Source organism: Monodon monoceros, unplaced genomic scaffold, assembly GCF_005190385.1.
Source record: "Monodon monoceros isolate NGI ecotype Baffin Bay Population unplaced genomic scaffold, NGI_Narwhal_1 Super_Scaffold_19, whole genome shotgun sequence".
In the NCBI taxonomy this organism is placed as follows: Eukaryota; Metazoa; Chordata; class Mammalia; order Artiodactyla; family Monodontidae; genus Monodon; species Monodon monoceros.
This window is the reverse complement of record NW_021703775.1, coordinates 48,335,627-48,354,860: the sequence shown is the minus strand read 5'-3', so window position 1 is coordinate 48,354,860 and position 19,234 is coordinate 48,335,627. Positions and strand designations below refer to the sequence as shown.

At 44.1% G+C, this 19,234-nt stretch overlaps 1 protein-coding gene across 3 annotated transcripts in view; it reads right to left on the bottom strand.

The window, feature by feature from the left end:
* FSHR (follicle stimulating hormone receptor) overlaps window positions 1-19,234 on the bottom strand; it is a 166,241-nt gene that overhangs the window by 38,834 nt on the left and 108,173 nt on the right. For all 3 annotated transcript variants that reach the window (XM_029232672.1, XM_029232671.1, XM_029232673.1), the window contains exons 3-4: window positions 19,006-19,080; window positions 16,504-16,578 (exon numbers count right to left, since the gene is read on the bottom strand). In XM_029232672.1, coding sequence (XP_029088505.1) covers window positions 16,504-16,578; window positions 19,006-19,080 — 150 coding nt within the window. The remainder of the gene's footprint in view (window positions 1-16,503; window positions 16,579-19,005; window positions 19,081-19,234) is intronic.

Genomic DNA, 19,234 nt, shown 5'->3' with positions numbered 1-19,234 from the left:
GGAAAGGGAAGGAGGAGGCAGTATCTCAAGAATCTTTAAGACCAGGTAAAGGACTTGATGCCTCAGTGTTTAGAAGCCACTCTGAGGTGCTGTAATGGGAAGTAAGAAGACTTGGGCACCCCCTGAGCAGAGGTGGCCCATATTTTCACCATCCCATAACCCTGACTTCACAGTAGTGGTCAGGACAAACCAATGGGTAGTTATTGAGAACCTACTGCATAACTCACTGAACTGAGAAAAGTCAGGTAGAACAACATATCACTCTCCGTCACACATGCTAACCAAGAATGCAATTCTTTATTCCACTCAGAATCCACTGTGGCAGGGAATGCTGAATTCTGAGACTGTGCGAACCAGTTTTCTTTTAGTTTGTGAACGGAGGCAGAAACAGATTCCATACCATGGCCTTAAGGGCCCACTGAGATATTTTAGGCAAATTTGATTTAAGAATGGGACGCTGTCAGTTGTGTGTCTAGGTTAGGGGTTTACTATTTTTGCCAAAGCACATTTCCTAGAAACCAAGACTGAGGGTTTGAACTTGAACTCCTTTTTCCATCTTCTAATTGATTTCCCGTGATATAAGCTTTGTTTGCACCTAATTTAAGTCTTTGTCTCCCTTACTTTTTTACATTTTTAATTACATTTTTCTGTCTCTTAGGTAAAAGGTACTTCTTCCTTCTGACCACTCTGGGAGAAGTTAATTATCCAATGATACATAAGAAGGAGAATCGTGGACTATACTTAATTAATATATGAGAAGCCTCCTTACCTTTTGAGGCTCACTGATATTGAGTTTTCTATTAACTGTAGATCCTTATTGAGTGGGAATTTGCATCTCTACATACACCATTAGAAAAGATGCTAACATATACTTTCCAAATCATTAAATAAAGATTTGATTAGGTGTAAAATCACGTAAGCTTGGAGTTAGATGGGAGTGTGTGTAATAAGCTGTAGTTCAATGAAAAGGGCCTTAGACTTAAGATGAGGGACCCTGGATTTGAGTGCTTTCTCTCTCACTAGTTGGATGGTGCTGAGCAGTTCACTTACTTTTTCAGAGCCTCGGTTTCTCTTTCTGTAAAATGATCTTGAGTAAGGAATTACCTGAGACAGTGGGAGAGCCTTGTTTCCTGCCTCCCAAGTCTCATGTCTTCAAAGCTGGAAATATTTAACTCATATTCAGATCAGACTTGCCTCAGTCTCCATGGAAACCAGACTCCTTAGCAATCAGGGGGAATTTAATGAGCCCGAAGGCAGGATTTTGAAGATCTCAGCCTTATTAGCCTGGCTGCAGATTCTGTTTTGACCTAATATTCCGGTTAAACAATCGGGCTCTGGTCCTATTCTCAGATAGGACGAGTAGCATAGCTTTAAACTAGCAGCTCTGTTGCTAGAGGATCTGGATTCAAGTCCTGACTGTACCACTTTTTAAGCTGTATGGCCTTAAGGAGTTAGTTGAAATCTGTAGGACTCAGATCCTTTATCTGTTATTCAGGGAAATAAGATTTACCTAACAGGAAACCTTAGCACTGTGTCCAGGCACTGTTATTGGTCATGGTTCAGTCACATTCCATTGCTATAACTGAGACCTTGTCTGATTTCCTGGTTTACCTAGAACCTGGGCCATGCCTTGCTTTCCCCCAGTTCTCTTGGGCACTGAGATGCTGTTTCCGTGTCTGGGTCCTTGTTGTCCTTGTGGGACCTCCATGATGCCTGGGCAGGCTGGTCTGTTATCTGCTGCCTGAGGCTCTCTGTGCCCTGTTGCAACCACTGGAAGCCGCAGCTGAATTTCCCAGATTCCTCCTTCCCCCTTTCTCTAATTTCCTCCTTCTTCTTTGGACAAACCTGCCTGGATAAACCTTCTTGCCTGTCAGATTCTGTTTAGTGTCTGGGTCCTGATCATACTATTACCTAGAGGCTTGTTGGTCATCTCGAGGAAAATTACTACAAAGAGTTGACAAAATGCAAGATGACTTACAAATTAAAAGAAAGTACAAGTGTTCCAATCGGTTGAGTTTTTCTGTGATGACAAATGACTATCAGAAATAATGTTACAAAGCACATATTTTCAAATTAGACATATTTGATTTATCTCTTTAAGGGAAAGGTGATGTATTAATAATGAGGAAGAATACAACAGCATTTCAAAGGAAAGAATTTGGGGAAAAATGGAAATTTATTGCTAAAAATGATGCATGTCATCAGTTATGAAAACTCTCACATTGCATATTTTAAAAACAAGGATATGCAATTTTCTAACTTGTTTATATTTTTTCACTGGGTTTTGAACACTTTGATTAGAAATATAAAAATACAACATCATTCAGGTTTGTAAGAACATCTGATTGGCATTAGGGAAGAAAACTTACTAGCTGAATTTCATAAAAATATTTGCATGAAAGAGTAGGATTGGACATGGAGTCTGGGTGACTCAAGAGTGCAGCTATAGGCTGGTCTTCCATTAGACCTATTTGTTTTAGTGAGGTTTTGTTCTCAGCTTTGACAGCCATTGAAATCTATCATTGAAACGACCTGTGAATTGCTTTTCTGAGTGTTAAACTAAGGATTAAAAAATAACGAAACAGGGGCTTCTCTGGTGGCGCAGTGGTTGGGAGTCCGCCTGCCGATGCAGGGGACGCAGGTTCGTGCCCCGGTCCGGGAGGATCCCACGTGCCGCGGAGCGGCTGGGCCCGTGGGCCGTGGCCGCTGGGCCTGCACGTCCGGAGTCTGTGCTCCGCAATGGGAGAGGCCACAGCAGTGAGAGGCCCGCGTACCGCAAAAAAAAAAAAAAAAAAAAAAAAAAAAATGAAACACTTCCTATGGTATTGCTTTCTCTAAAATATTGTTATAATTAGAGCAAACTAGGTTTATTGTGCCATATAAAATGGTATATAATAAGGCAAGGTGTACATGTAAAACATATGATTTATTCACCTTTATTTCATACTTTAAAATATAATTTTTGTGTATATATGTATCTACTTTATAAATGAACTTATTTTGGGATATAGGTTTTTTGTTGTTGTTTTTTGGTGTTTTTTTTTTAGCTGATGGGGTGAAGAATCAAGACTGTATTGTTCACTATGTAGGATATTTTGCTTGGGAAGAGAAGCCTGTGATTCTGAAGAGCTTCCAGGTGGAAATAGTAATAGGTTTGTGCTGTGTTGCTTGGGAAAGTAGGCATAGGATTAATAATAATAACGGTCAACATTTATTCAACACTTCCTACGTACCAGGTACCACACCAAGCACTTAACATTGATTATTTTATTTATTTCTCTCCTCTACCTTAGGAGGTGGGCATCATTACCATCCTCATATCAGAGTGGAGGAGGCTTAGCTGAGAGGTCCACTTTCACAAAGATGCACATAAGGGGGCAGAGCTAGAGGTTGAATCCACATCTTTCTGACTCTAAAGTTTGTGCTCCTAGTGTGATCAGACCGAAGAATGAATTGTACTGCAAAGCACTTGGTTCCCTACCTTTGGAAATGTGTCTGTGTGGCTGGGTTTCTTCATGAGGGGTGTGATATTGTTATTTATGATACAAAATATATATTTGGTCTCCATTCCCCTTACTGGCATAGACCTTCTGGGTGGGGAGCATGGTGGGCTTGGAGAAGGCATGGAAGCTCTGAATCCTTTCCCCATACCTTGCCCTATGCATCTCTTCCATTTGGCTGTTCCTAAGTTGTATCCTTTTATAATAAGCTGGTAATCTAGTAAGCAAAATGTTTCCCTGAGTTCTGTGAGCCTTTCTAGCAAATTAACCAAACTCAAAGAGGGGTCATTGGAAGCTCCAATCTGTAGCTGTTTGGTCAGGAGCACAGGTGACAACCTGGACTTGCAGTTGGTGTCTGAAGGGGGACAGTCTTATTGAATCATAGGGCACCCAGCTGGTGTCTGAGAATTGCTTGGATGTGTGAGGGGAAACCCCACACATTGGAACGGGGTGTAGAATTGGAAAGGGGAGTTGAACTCTGTGACCTCTAAGGTGACTTCCAACTTAGAAACTTGGAGCATTTCTCCATAAATGCTGTTTCCAAAGGTTATAAATGCTTTGCTTACGAATGAAAGGCCACAGTCATCAAATAAGTCTAGGAAGTGCTGGATTAATAAGGTTAAACAGTTTCTTTCCTGCAGGGTTCTCAGAGCCTTTACCACAATATTATTCATTGTAAATGCCCAAGAGGAGGAAGTAGTGTGCTGTCTTTCCCCAAACATATTGACCCTGGATTCTTCCTTTATTGTAGAGTATCTCCTGAGTGTGGTGTTTCCTAGTTCAACCTTGGAAGCCCTGCTAGAAGCTAGAGTATTTAGGCTGATTTATGCTAATTCTCCAAAAATGCTGTTACCATTTAGAACATGGTTGGCAAACTCTCTCTTAGACAGAGTGTTCTGTTAGTCAGCCCCCTGTATTCCTCTACCATGATATAAATCAGAAAGTTTACAGAACCACACTGGTGAAAAGGCACACTCTGTCAAATGAACTTTGATCCAATTTCTCCCGGCATTTCAGGCATTTTAGGATGGGCCCCTTCAGGGTACAACCTAAAGAGGGAAGAGTCTCTGAATAACTCCCCTGCAGCTGTACAGGGTCTGTCAGTCACAGGATCAGATTCCTACTCCTAGCCCAACAGTTAACCTCTCTACTACACACCCTGTCTGGGTAAGAAGAAGTCATGTTCTCTGATGGCAAAATGAATCAAAGGAGGACTAAACTGAAGAGAAATCTTTGACAAAATGGGCCTGAATGTAGAAAACAACAAAGTTTGTGATGGGTTACTGAGGAGCTCTCACTTTGTTGTTATTCGTCCTTTCAATTTGGAGCCTGCAACACGATGCCTTCGTGGCTAGGGCAGGTCTCAGTGTAACAGGATGTCAGAGTTGGAGTTTTTCCTGAGATGCCGAGGTATGAGACATGCTATAGTCCAGGTTCCTAGAAACCAGTTACACAACTCTTAACCTCTCGTGCGCAGTGGGCGTGAAAACGGTGTAGGAACCTTGTGAGAAGGGTTCCTGGAGACGCCTGAGAATCTGCCCTTCCCAGCCCCCCACCCTGGGGAAGGGTGGGAGCTGTCGTTGTGTCACTTCGGTTGAGAGAAGGACTTTAAGAAAACCACGTGGCAACTTTCATCACTGTCTCCTCCTGCTTGGGGACACAGTGACCAGTGTCTGACTTGCGCCTGGGTGAGAGGCTGCCTGAAGTGGCAGTAGACCAGAGGACTGGTATTTGGGAAGTAACTGAAGTCCTAGGAACTGATCACACAGGTCACAGTTCTGACCCAGACTTCTAGGAAGAAAAGGCTGGAAAATCAGCTTATCTTATATTTGTGTAGCTCAAGTGACAGAGTTATTTCATATTACCTCATTTGACTTTACTGTGAGTTTCTAAGGTGAATACAATTATGATTCCCGTCTTACAGATAAGGGAGGCAGCACTCATAGAAGGTAAATGAATCACCCAAATTTCTAAGCTCAAACCAGAAAGAATCATAGTTAATGCTTTCCAGTTACCTTACCACATGTCAGGCACCATCATACAGGCCTTGCCTGTACAGAGTCACTTATTCCTGCCCACAACTCCATGAAGAAGATACTGTTATTAGCTCCATTTTCTAGATAAGGAAACTGAGGCTTAGAGAGTTTCAGTTAACTTGTTTGCTAGCAAGTGGAAGAAATGGGATCGGAACCTGGGCCCTCGGACTCCCACGCCTCTTGGTGATCTTTCCATGATACCACACTGGCTACATAAGGACTTTTAAAACCTAAAGATCTCTCCAAGTTAGATTCACTGCTAACAGAGTGCTCCTAAGAGGTAATCTTTTGGGACCTTCTTGGATGCCAGTGTACGAATAACTTTAGTCAGACTGCCAATCTGTGGCAAGCAGTTACTTTTAAATTACACAGGGGAGTCGCAAAAGAGTTAATATTTTAAACAGTTTGCACACCCTTCCCCACAACTCATTTCAAGCATTCATTATTTAGAAAGCTATTTCTTAGGTACACTTCAACATAGCCGTGTGGATGATCACAAGTTCCAAATGGCAAACAGGAATCAGGTGTCACTCTTGCGCTCAGAACACTGGGTACGTTGACATTGGCTTCACTCACACTCTGCACCTACCCAGCCGCGGAGCTCCAGAAAGTGGGGAGAACCGGGATGGAGTCAGACACTCCTGGCCTCAGATCTCAGTTCTGCCAACTACAGGATCTCTGAGTTTCAAATTCCTCATTTATAAATTGGGCAAAATACACACCTCACTGTTTTGGAAGGTTGGAAGATGAGTTGTGAGAACAAAAGACCTAGTTTAGGGTCTGCCATCTAGTAGATGTTCAATTAGTATCAGTTTCCCTGTCTCTCCTGCTCCAAGATCCTTTCTTAATCCCATTTGGGGAATTAGGGCAGTTCAGTCAGCATCTCTGAACCTCAAGTTTCCCGCCTGTGAGATGGAACCATCAGTAAATAGCTCAGAGGGCTTTTGTAAGACTATGTAAATTAATATAAAGTGAAAGTGCTTTCTAAATTGTGATTTCTGTGTCCCACCCCATATCCGCCAGCAGTGCCCTGTCCAATCAGCAGTGCTTGCACTTGTTTGCCATTTTGAACTTTCAAAGTGTCCCCGCACCCTGACTCATCTTCTCCCTTCCTTTCTCTTCCTTACAACTTTTGAAGACGATGGGGCTGTCCCTTTGCTCTCCATCTTACATGAGGTCCAGAGAGGTCTCGTTACTTGCTTACACAAGCAGGACCACGGCTGGAGCCTGAGCATGCGGCTCTCCCATAAAGAGAAGAGCTTTTCCTTGGTGTCCAGGCGGCTCCTGTGGTTTGGCCCTTGTCCAGAGAGACTGTGCTGGGTGAGCTTTGTGAGGGAGGCTGCCTGATTTTATCTTTGAATCCCAACTGGTGGGGGAGGAGCTCAGCCGCTCTTGAACTAGACGTTATTTGTGGGGTGTTTGCTGTGGGTGACCTCATGATTAAACCGCAGCAGAACATTTTTGTAACGTCTGCTGGGGATGAAAATATTCTTCCTTAGACCATTTGTCGCTGCAGTGTTCACACTCTGTAATGCCCCAAGATACTTCCCTAAAAACAGCAGCTGCTTCCCTTCCACTACAGACAGAAAGATTCAAATCCAGGCCCGTCCACATTTTCATTAAGGACCTACTGTGTGCACACCCTTCTGTAGAAGCTCAGAGATGAGCTAGATGCAGCCTTTGCTCTGGATTAGAGGTCAGTTGAATCAGGTGATGCCCTCTCCTGCCACTTCACTGCTCCCCAGTCTTGAGCCAGCTGATCTGGCTGGCCGAGGAGCCCCCTGGAATGCCTGCCTCCTATAGCCATGCCCACGGGAAGACAACATCTTCCCAGATGGACAAGCCAAGGGTTTGGGAGCAGCGGGGCCATGTGGCTAGAAGATGCCTGTGTTCTTAGCTTACAACCTAAGAGCACACACTGTGAAAGATAAAGCAGACGAGATGAATGAGGGCAGCAAGGAACAAATGGGTCCCTCAACAAGCGTTACAGAGTGAGGCGAGAACCAGGTGCACAAGAGGTCTGGCGTGAGAGATCACAGCCAGTGTTCTCTAAAAGGAGAAATAAATAGCTGAACGCCTTTTTTTGTGCCACGTACTGGGGGTATGGCCGTGAAGACCACCTGGTCCCCATCCTGGAGGAGCACGCAATCTGGTAACCAGAGTTGACTGCGTGATGCCCTCCCCTCTCTCCTGCCCACCCCCTGTTGCCCACGGCACTGCCCATCCTCCTCTGGCCCATCTCTGCTTCCAGGGGCTGCCCCATCCCGACAGAGACGGTAGCTGACAGTTCTTGTGTTAGCTCCAATATCTTAATATGTGGCCTCTCCCAGGGATAATTGCAAATCTAAAAGGGTCAGAAAGGACCAAAATACCTTTGAAACCTTCCTATATTGAATTGAGGCTGCAGTGGTGGAAGAAGAGACAGCAGTTTATTTTCCACGGAGGTGGGGCTTCACTTGATGCCCTTCAGATTCTCACCAGCTAAGCTGTCTCTCCTTCTGCCTGTGCCTGGGGCCAACCCTGCCAGGGATTTGCCCTCTCAGGCCAGCTCCAACGGCTGCTGGACGTTGTCTGCCTCTTAAGCCTGATGCCACATCCAGTACCTCTGAGGCTCCACTAAGGCTGGCTGTGCTCATTTTGTAAGGGGCCGAAGTGGCAGGGCTCATTCTGTGAGTCCCCTTTAGCTTAAGAAGCAGAGCTTCTGCTGTGCTTCATTTGAGTGTAATTTATAGCCGGTTTAAGTGTTTGATGCCTCTGAAGGATCTCAGCATTTAAAGGGTCTCCTTGAATCCTGGGGAAGAGGAGCCTGATCTGGGAAGCAGAGTGGCCTGCAGGAGGCTGGATTTTCCTGTCTTATAGAGGGACTTTCTCCTTCCATACAAGGCCCTTTGTGCTGGATCTGAATATGCTGAACTCAGGACAGGACGGTGACTCTGGGATCCCCAGATTTGTGAAGAACACAATTTAGACACCAAGCACCTGAGGGCTAGAAGAGATCTAAGAGGATGTACAGTCCCTTCTCCTCTTTCATCAGCCTCTTGAAGCATACTTTATGATTTCCATTTTGTAGGTGAAGAAACCGAGACTTGAAGCGATCAGCCCATCACTGTCTGGGGGGAGGTGGAGGTGATCTTAGCCATGAGGAAGAGGGCAGGGCTGAGCTTCATGCAGCTAATCGGAGGCTTGTTTCTCTTGGAACCCTCTCTAGGCTTGTCTTTACATCTGATTTCTGGTGACGACAGAGGTCTTATTTCAGAATTAACGAGGTGAGGATATACCTACCTCATCAGAGGTATATCCTGTGAAAATATAATCCAGAGACTGCAAGCGGCTGGAGTAGGTGGTCACCTACATGCTATATGAGTGGATCCTGTTGGACTATCTTTCTCTCTCAGAAGCCTCACGCCTGGGAGTCTATCATTATCAATTCTTGGGTTTCACATTGCCTTTTCCAGGCTCCTTTTTAAAAATATGCCACTTCCCTTGAGAAGAAGACCATCAATCTGAACATACTGATGTGAATTGATAGATGCAGTAATTGCCTTGCTGATGGAGAAGGCCTGAGCTTCTTGGTGCACAAAGCACTGAACAGGTCAGAGGAATGAAGAGCAGAGGTTAGCAGCATGAAAATGTCACCATTGTTACAAGCAGGCCCCAAGACAAGAGGAAGTTCTCGCTCTCCTGGGGCTGACATGCTCAGGCTGAAATCTCATGCTGAACTCCAGTGTTCCACAAGGAAAATCTGGCTATCTTCTCCTGGAGTTGACAATGGCAGGCAAAGTTGGCTCTGCTAGACAGATTACTGATAAAAGAAGCAATTGTGTAATTTCCATTGTGCCCAGACATCCTTGTAGTCATGACAACATCCTTAGACGTTTACAACACTGGCAGCCAGGGAGGTGGCTAATAATTTCTTCCCAATACTCACAGCCACTGTGTAAGGTGATTTCTGGCCCAGACTGAATTCTTGATGAGTACTGTCTGCAGGGTGATTCTGTGTGGGAGTCACTAGGGGGAAGGGAGGATTTGGGGGTTACTAGAGGTGAGTGGGCAAAAATCACTGCATTCACTTGGGTCGTCCGACCTAGAGGGAAATCATATGCCGGTGGTTCAGTTTTGGAAATGTGTCCCCCGTTGAACCATGCCTTTCTATTCCTCCAGGTGCCACCATTACTGTACTCCTGCATTATGGCAACTGGTCCTTAGCAGGTCTCCCTTGAGTATAGTCTATACCCTGTTACCTGTCAATCTACAGTCCGAATCATTGTCATCCTGGCACTCTGCTGCTTAAGAGGCTCTTTTTCTAAAAACAATTGAAGTATAGTTGATTTACAATGCTGTGTTAGTTTCAGGTGTACAGCAAAGTGATTCACTTATACACATATGTATCTATTCTTTTTCAGATCCTTTTCCCTTATAGGTCATTACAAAATATTGAGTATAGTTCCCTGTGCTATACAGTAGGTGCTTGTTGGTAAGACTCTCTTATAGCTTATTCTCTGCTCCTAAACTCCTTGCTTAAATTTAGTTTTCCAATCTCACCAAACCCAATCCATCCTGATATAGTCAAACTCCTTCTCAGTGTACACCTTCTTTTTATTGAGCCTCAGTATCTCGTCATCCTCTGCCTATTCCATGGCCCTTTTATGTTCTATGCATTTACTCACCTCTTTCTTTCACAGAAAATTCCTTCTTTTCTGCCTTTCTAAATTTTATTCATCCCCCAAGTTGCAGCTGAATTCTCCCTACCTTGAAAGAAGCTTTCCTTGACTAGTCCAACGCAAGGCATTGGATCAGTCCTCTTATCTATGGCCAGTGCCACACAGCTTGAAAGATGTATTATATTCAGGGGTTAATGAATGATAGTCTTTTCTCCCCAGAAGACTGAGCTCCTTGTTTTGGGAGCTGTCCGTAGATGACTCCTTTATCTCTCACAAGGCCATCCCCTCTATCCTTTCTCCACCACCCTTTTTAAACCATCACTCTACTTTCCCTACTTTATTTTTCTTCATATCACTATCACCACGGACATTATACAACATCATTTGTCTCTCCAATTAGAATGTAAGTTCCATAAAGGCAGAGGCTTAATCTGTCTTGTCATCTTTTGTACACCCAAGAAACATCACAATAAAGCCTGGGATATAGTATGGCCTGATTGTTGATTGATTGAATGATTGGCTGAATGAATGAGTCCTTACTGACTGGCTACTTCACATCCGAAATGATGGAGGAGAAGTGGGAAGGCACCGATCCTTTCTACTGTGCACGTGGCTGCAGTAACTTTGAAAAATGAACCCAAGTATGGCTCTTTCCCCACCACCACAGAGAACCAAATGTTGCTGAACATCAAAAGTATTGGAACAGTCCACAGGGACATTGCACATTCCTGTCCGAAGAGCTCTGTGACCAGGGAGTACAGGCATGGCCAGCTGGCTTCTGTAATTGCTTGTACTTTTACTGCCCTGCTTACTCCTTGGATTGTTGTGAGGTTCAAATGCAATGAAGTATGATAAAAGGAGTTAAATTGTAAATCAACATAAAAATAGGAAGCATTATCCAACCAGTTGGTTGATGGGGATGGCATGAGGTATTGTGGACCGCTAGTGTTGAAAATGAGCAAAAGGAGGGGTTAGGATTATGCAGGATTATGTAATTTCACTTGTTCGGAGGGACCTTTCTGGGTTTGTCAGGAGTTTGGTAAGAAGGATGCCTTTTACTTTTGAGAAACACAAATGATATATTTTCATGTGTGAATGCTGATCAGTGGGCTCTGTCCAAAAGAAACAAGGCCTTCAAAACCTTAGAAATACTGGAAGGGGAAAGAGATATCACCACCACCAACACATCGTCATCATCGTCGTCAAATTAATCCTTACAAGACTCTCAGAGATAGGTATTCTTTTCTTTTTCTTTTTCTTTTCTTTTTTTTTTGCAGAGGAGAGAACTGAGATACATAGAGATGGAGTCCCTTACACAGGTTCCCTTAGCTAGTAAATGATAGAGTCAGGAATTTAATAAGAATTGCTAACATTTATTGAGAATTTTTAAAATGTCAGTCTTTCTTTTCAGTACTTCATTTAATACAATGCAGAGATGCAGGCAATGTTATTCCTCATTTATAGAAAGGAAAACTGAGACCTAGAGAAATGAAGCCAGTTACCCAAGGTCACACAACTAAGAAGCGTAGGAACCGAGACCTGAGGCCAGCCAGATGGCCCTGGAGCCTCTGTGCTTCCTTGTTATTCTGTGCCGCCTCCTGAATCCCTGCCCTCTGTCCCTTTTGCCATGCGATGTCCAACAAATGGCTTAACTTTTGTAACCAAAGAAGCTACTTTCATCACTCCTACCAAAACAAATGAAAGAGAGGAACGCAGAAAAGAGAGAGAGGGACTTGGGAGGGGTGGGGGAAGAAACAGCCAGAAATGCTGAGGTGAGTCCCAGTGAAGACTCTCCTGGAATCATCCCTGGCTGGAGAAGGCAGATGGCGTGGCTGCCATGAACAGCCCCCTAAGAAGCTCTAAGAGTCCCCCACGTGAGAGGAAGATAGTTGTCAGTTGAGGGTGCGGGCCCACCCAGCTGTGTGAAGTGTTTGCCAAGATGGAATTAAGGTTTATTGAGTAGCAAAGAGCAACATCCAGCTGCCTAAGAATTACGCTGACAGGATGCAAAGGCAAGAGAATATTGTGTAAACCTTATTTACAGATCAACAGATAATCTTTCATACGCAAAAGATCAGCTCCAGGAAGGCAGAGTGGTAAAGAAAGAAATACTGCTTTGCAAATACAATATTGACTTGAAAAAATCCACCCAGATGAATCCTTTGATGTATATTCTTCTAGTCAAAGTACATTTCTTTATTCATGAGTTTTTTTCTCCCCCCCTAACCATTTCAGGTTCCTCAATGCAGGATGAAGGGAATAATGAAGAACGCTGATTTCTAGTTGTCTTGAATTCTGTGCCGTCAAATGATCAGCATGAAATGGAATCAACGCTGAGAATCTCAGAATAACATTTCCAAGTGTGTATGTGTGTATGCAGCGCTTAGGGTTCTCAAGTCAAATGACAGCTCACCCCTACCCCTTGTAATTTCCTGCTCTGCTGGCTGTGATGATAAACATTTAACCTGGCTTAAGGAAATAAACAACTACTCCATCCTACTGGTCCCCTCTGGATTCCTTCATCCATTTTGTGTTTCCTCTTTGCCTTGAAGCAAGTAGTTCATCATTCCCAAGAATATTTGAAGTCGTTGCCACCCACCTCTACCTGGCTGCTGGATTGCGAAGCTGTTCGTGACCGCTGCTCAGACACAAATAAGAATGGAAAAAGAAGGAAGCTTAACTGGCTTTTTTTTCCACGAAATCATCTTTTAGATTAGAGGACCAACTCTGAATTCAGGTGATTCCTCTTAGCAGTTTGGAAAACACTTCAAAGGACCACGGTCTGAGAGACCTGAATAGATGTCTTGCTGGTAGTGTCTTTGGAGTGAAAAGTTGCTCTAGTTCCCAGGGTCGCCCTGTGCTGCATTCTGGGAGGAGCGTGCAGCTGGGAAAAGCTCACCCTGGGCAATAAGTCCGAAGGCTGAAGATGGACGGCTCTTCGTCCCAACTTCCCGAGGGCGATCAGCATGGCAGTGGATGTGAAAGGACCTCATACTCTGTAGGATTATGTAAGTATATATATTTTTCAGAGCCGTCGAGGAGGATCATTTAACAGTGACACAATTCCTCTAAACTGCTTACAAGTTCTTTTCTTTCTCCAGTTAGAAAGCATGTTTCAGATACTCTGAGAACGATAACCTCCTCTTAGGAACAGATGTGGCTGGAATTGGTCACCTCCAGCTTTGTCTGGACTTGATGGGGGAGCCAGGTGTGCCTGAGGATTACTGAACACCTTGAAATGAGAAAAGGACACAAAGGGGAGGCCGGACTTGATGACAGATGACACAGATTTCCAGAGTCAAAGTCGGAGACTTGTCCCCTCTGTTCTGCCAGAGTTCCCCCTTCAGTCTAGGGCTGTGCCTTCCACGCCCACATCCTCCCAGGTTCCTCCCCAGCCCTCATCCCCTAGAGGGAGGGCTGAGGGTCCTTATTAATAAGAACAAATGGTGCTGGCCACAAGGTGCGGGCTAATATTAGGGTCAAATGCTGGAGCTCTTGATTTCAAACTTTGCAGTGATTGCCCATCCATTGGTCATGTGCTCCCAGGCCCCCATTCTCAGACCTGCTGTTATCATCATAGCTGTGGAATGTGTGAGTGAGGGGGTCCCTATCTTCTCGAATCTCTCCTCTGCAGGAGCACTTCTCATGAGCCACATGTGACAGTTTGTGAATAGGGGTGTCCCTTTGCATATCCTGATGTGCTTTTGTTCTGCTATGGAAGGCTCTGTGGCCGCCCCTATTCCACTCAGACTTTTTCTAAGAGGAAGGGGAGAGGAGAAGGAAGGGAAGAATGGCAATTGGGAGGGAAAGAAGAAAAGAAGAAGGGGTGAAGGAAACCACCTGGGTAATAGGTAGTTTTAAGAATTTTATGTCTATATAGTTCTTTATGGTTTATACACTAAAAACAACTTGCAAAATGTTTCTACAGGCATAATCTTATTTAGTTTTTACAACCACCCAATTTACAGATAAGGAGGCTTAGAGAAGGCAATGGTTATCTAGCTAATGAATAACAACATCCCATCTGGAATCCAGTCCTTCTGACGTCATATGTAGTTTTTTCTTTTTCTTTTCTATACTGCTCCATTAAATGTAAAGGCATGTCCCAAAGTCCTTTTTTTTTTTTTTTTTTTTTTTAACTCATGCCAAACACTCTGGGTGAAAGCTGAAGGTCTTAGGGGCCACCATAACTCTGTATTAAACCCTTATTGGACTTTTTCTGAGGGTGGACTTGTAGACTTTGACTGGTTGGCCAGAGAGAGTATCCTACAAATAATTAGTACATTTATTAATGTTTTTGAGCAGTTTGTAGTTTACAGTATATTTTCCCATGTAAACCTCACTTGAGAGTCCTATAAGCTATGCATCTCTCAGAAATCCAGTGATTGGCCCAAGAGTAAATGGTGGAGTCAGGATGAGGTCCTAGATTTTTTTTTTCAATCCTAAGGCCCATGCCTTTTCTGTTACCTCAGATTTCCTCCACTGCTATGTACCTAACCCAGGTTAGATTCTACAGAGAGTATAGCAAAGTCCATTTAGAGAGCCACGGCTCCTGAGTCAGTCATGACCCTGACCTCTGAGCATGAATGGCTACATAATTTGTGAGGTGCAGTGCAAAATGAAAATGCAGGGCTCCTCGTTCAAAGCTGTTTAAGTGTTTCAGGATGGCGACAGCGGAGTATTATACCTGGGGCGAGGCCCTCTGAGCGTGGGTGCCTTTAGAGCATGGAGCCCCGTGAGACTGCCCTGGTTGCGTGCCAGTGAAGCTGGTCCTGCCTCTGACATGAGCTCAGGAGTGGAAGACCTTGTTTCTCTCTCAGATCCTTTCTGGGGCTCCTATCAGAGAGCAGAAGTTCCAGGTCGTAGGGACTTTGTTCTGTTAAATCTTTTATTCCCTCAGTCAGCCTCCATTCAGTGAGCTAAACCACAGTGGCCCAGTGTTCCTTATTTTACTTGCTAACTCCAGGTCTCCTGGATCAAAAGTTAGGGACAGAGTCATAATATCACTAGTAGCTGATCTTTATTGAGCATTTACTGTGATGTCACAGGAACTGTGCAGAACTTTCTACATGCTTTAAATTGATTGCAAAGATGGCCTCAATTCCCTATCCTTCCCTGTATCCACACACCTTGTCTTGTGACTTTGCAGCTTTTTCCATCAAGTAGTGGAGTCTGGTTCTCCACCTCTTGAACCTCGGCTGGTCCCATGAATTGCTCTGGCTAATAAAATTCAACAGAAGAAATGGTGTGCGAATTCAGGGTTTAGGTCTCAAGAGGCTTGCAAGCTTACTCTCTCTCTTGGAACCCCAGGACAGCCATGTGAACAAGCCTGTGTGAGTTGGCTGGAAACGAACACCACTTGGTGGAGAGCTGTCATCCCAAACCGAGACCACCCAGAGCAGCCAGCACCCACTTCACCTGCCAACTAACTTCAAATACATGCGTGAGCTTAGCTGAGGTCAGGCCAACAGAGTCCAGCTCAGCAGAACCATTCCACTGATCAACTCAGACAGGTAAAAATGATACATCGTTGTTGCTTAAAAACTGTCTTTTGGGGGTAGGTGGTTATGCATTATTATTATGTTAATAGATAACAGATACACATTCATCATGATTTCCATTCTCTTGACAAGGAAACAGGCTTTAAGAGGTTAAATTCTTGCCTGTGATCAGTAGCTAATAAATGGGTCCAGAAAGTTTGACTCCATAGGTCAAATTCTTATCTGTTATTTTGTGGGGCCCCATCACAGCACTCAGGGCTCTGACAAGCCCTCAGCGAATCTGAAAGCTGTTTGAGTGGAAGAAGCAGAGTTTTTGCAAATGGAGGCAGGCCCATGGGATAAAGCTCAAACACCAGGAATCTCTCTGCTGATAAAAATACCATGTCTATTATTAACCAAAACTTTTAATATAAAACACTGTAATCTATCAAAGAAAAAAATGCTTAAATGCAGAACAAGAGAGACAGTGTCTTTGAGGTCAAGGTCACAAGCTAAATGCTAGCGGAAGTTTTGGCTGTATCTCATTAACACTAAATTATGACTGAGTTCTGCGAGAGGTCCTTGTGACAATTCCATTAATGCAAATGGCATTCCTTATGATGTCTGTTTTTGTAAATGAAAACAAAATGCAATTATGTCAGTGGACTTCACTCATTAAACTAAAATCCACCAGCAAGTGTCTCCCCACTTCCACTTCTGCCCCACATCTTTGATTAAAAGCAGTTGTTCCCCAGAATTGCAAATGGATATTTTGCTAAAATATGAGTGCACAATTTGATCATAGAGCGGGCACAGGAGTTCTTACAGATATCGGAGGTTGGGAAGGTTCTGGAAGGCATCAGGGTCGATGTATAGCAGGTTGTTGGCTTTTTCAATTCTACTGTAAAAGAGGAAAGAACATGCACGTGACCTCAACGGTAAGGAATGCTATGGTGTTTTTCACATTATGCAAAGAGTATGTTAATGTCATTCACCCATCCATCCATCTATTCATCCATCCATCGTTTCAACAAAAATTGAGCATACACGTGGTGTCTTTTACTATACTAAACTGCGCAAACAAAATATTAACCCTGTCCCATATAACTCTCATCACTGAAGTCTTCCTGGAACCTATTCATCAGAGACAAAGTGCTGACTGGGTGAGTCATTTCCACTGAGCACAGTTGAGTCTTTAACCATTAAGGATCTCCCAGGGTCTGAGGAGGCTAAGAGGGTAGGGACAAGACTAATGGGGGAAACGAGCTTTTGTCCGGTTGGGAGACAAGAGAGAAGGGCATGGAAAACAACAAAAGAGGGTGGGGAAGGAAAAAAGCTGAAGGGCCAAAGGAGATCAGAGAAAAGGAGAGTGAAGGGGCAAAGGAAAACAAAGACTGGGGGAAAACCAGGGGGCATCTCTGACTTTCACTGTGCAGTCCCAGCAGACAGCAGCTGGGAATGTGCCAGTGAGTCCCCTCACGCTCACACTGAGGCTGCTCTCTCACAGCTCATGGAAAGTGATGGCTTCTGCCCCAGGTTGACCTGCACTGTGTCCTGATCTGGACACAGTGCAGTTCTGGAGGTGGGCATGTTCACATTTGGATTCCGACAGAGAGAGGCTGCCCTTTCCCCATCTTGCTAGATCGATGTATATTTGCAGAGATGCTCTGTGTTAATTACTTCCTCCCTGTTTCATTAGCTTAATGTTGCAGTAACCTGTAGCTACCCAGATCCAAGTACCAGGTAATTAATCATTTTAAGTACGGTCAGTGCTACATGGGGGTGAGCACCTCTCCATTCAGCGAAGAGATGAAAGAGCCATCCCATTAGCTCCACTGCCCGTTGAAGAGCATAGAGGGATGCCTGCTTGACCTTGCCCGGAGGGCCAGCTGCCCTTTGGTTCATTTCTCTGATATTCTCTGTGGGTTCTGAGACCCTGGTCAGATCTCTTTTCCCGACTAGGGTAAGGAAAGGCCAAGCAGAGTGAGAAGGAAGGAAGGAGCACGAGGGCAATGGGGGGAGGGAGGGAAGGCGTCAGTTGCAGAGGCTTAATGACAACGAGGAAGAATGAGAGTGGGATGCGGAGTGAGTAGGAGAAAAAGGAAGGAGGTCTGCCAAGATGGACAGACTGTCATTCCTAAACAAATTCATATGGATGTATGTATGCATATATGAATTACGCATGTGTGTGTGGGTATGTATATATGCTTGACAAGCGCTTAAAAAGTGTTCAAAAAGATACGAAGGAGTCAGGAGATTTATGTTCAAGTCCTTATCCTGCTGTGGATTTGGCTGGGTGACCAGACAAGCCTCACAACTTCTCTCTGTCTTTCTTTCCTCACCTGTAAAATTAGGGAAGTGGGTCACTGGCTTTCCTAACTGTGCTCCATGAGAATTTCGTGAGATATTAATCAATGCTTCACAGAGAAACCTTTCCAATGACATTAGCTGAGAAACTCTTAATACGATATCCTTCTTGGAGATTCCAAGTGTATATTCGCATATTACAGGCTCTGAGTGAATCTGTCCAACTTAACCTTATTTGACCATAGACTTTTTTCCTTTTTTGGAGCCCTTAATAATTTTCCAAGTGTTTAATGACACACAGAATATACTTTGGAAAATTTTGCACCAGGTGGTCTTGTGAAGTCTCTTCTGGCTTTGATAACCTATGGTAATTAGAGACTGGTATGAAACAGAGGTGGATCTGTGTGAGTATTGGCATGTATGTAAAACTAGAATGTCAACAAGAGGAAGTAAATTTGGTTGGAGTAGTAAAGAGGCCAAAGACTGTGATGATCTTACTGCATGGCGGTTGGTGTGTTAGATCCGTTTAACATTTATCATCTCGTTTATTCATCACAGTGACCTGTGAGGCATATGCAATCTTATTATTCTCACTTACAGATAAGAAACCGAAGTCTTAGCATGACTTTGTATCTTGGCCAGGGTTTCATGGTGGATATATGGAGTCAAACTAAGACTGCCCATCTTCAGCTACATCATGGGGGATTTATTCTGGGCTTTGACTGTGGAATAAATTTGAATGAGAGGATGAGGTAGACGTACTTGCAGTCACAGAGCTAGATTCTTGAGTCTACTACGCAAGAAATTCTGGGAGGGAAGAAGCAGGATAAGACCAGGCTCTGGAATGGGACCTGGATCACCAGGCAGAGACACATGACTTTGGACTTTTGGACTGACTTTGACATCTTAAAATGAAATTCTAGGGGTCTGAGGGCAGAGCAGAGCCAGGGCCTCCCAGGAATATAAGTGAACTTTAAAGCTGTGGCCGAGAACAGCCATGAGCAAACAGGTTCTTGCTTACATTTCATGTAGTTTGGGCAGATTGGAGAACACATTTGCCTCTATCACTTCCAGGACATCATTCTGCGAGATCTCTCTGCAAAGAAAGAAATATAATTCAAGTCAGTTCGGTTACACTCCAGAAGTGAATTTAGAGCTCAGCGTAGAGCCTTGTGCCTACAGTGATTCATGAGACACACAGAACTCTGTTCCTCCTCACAAAAAAGGCAGCTGTAATGATGAGGCAAAGC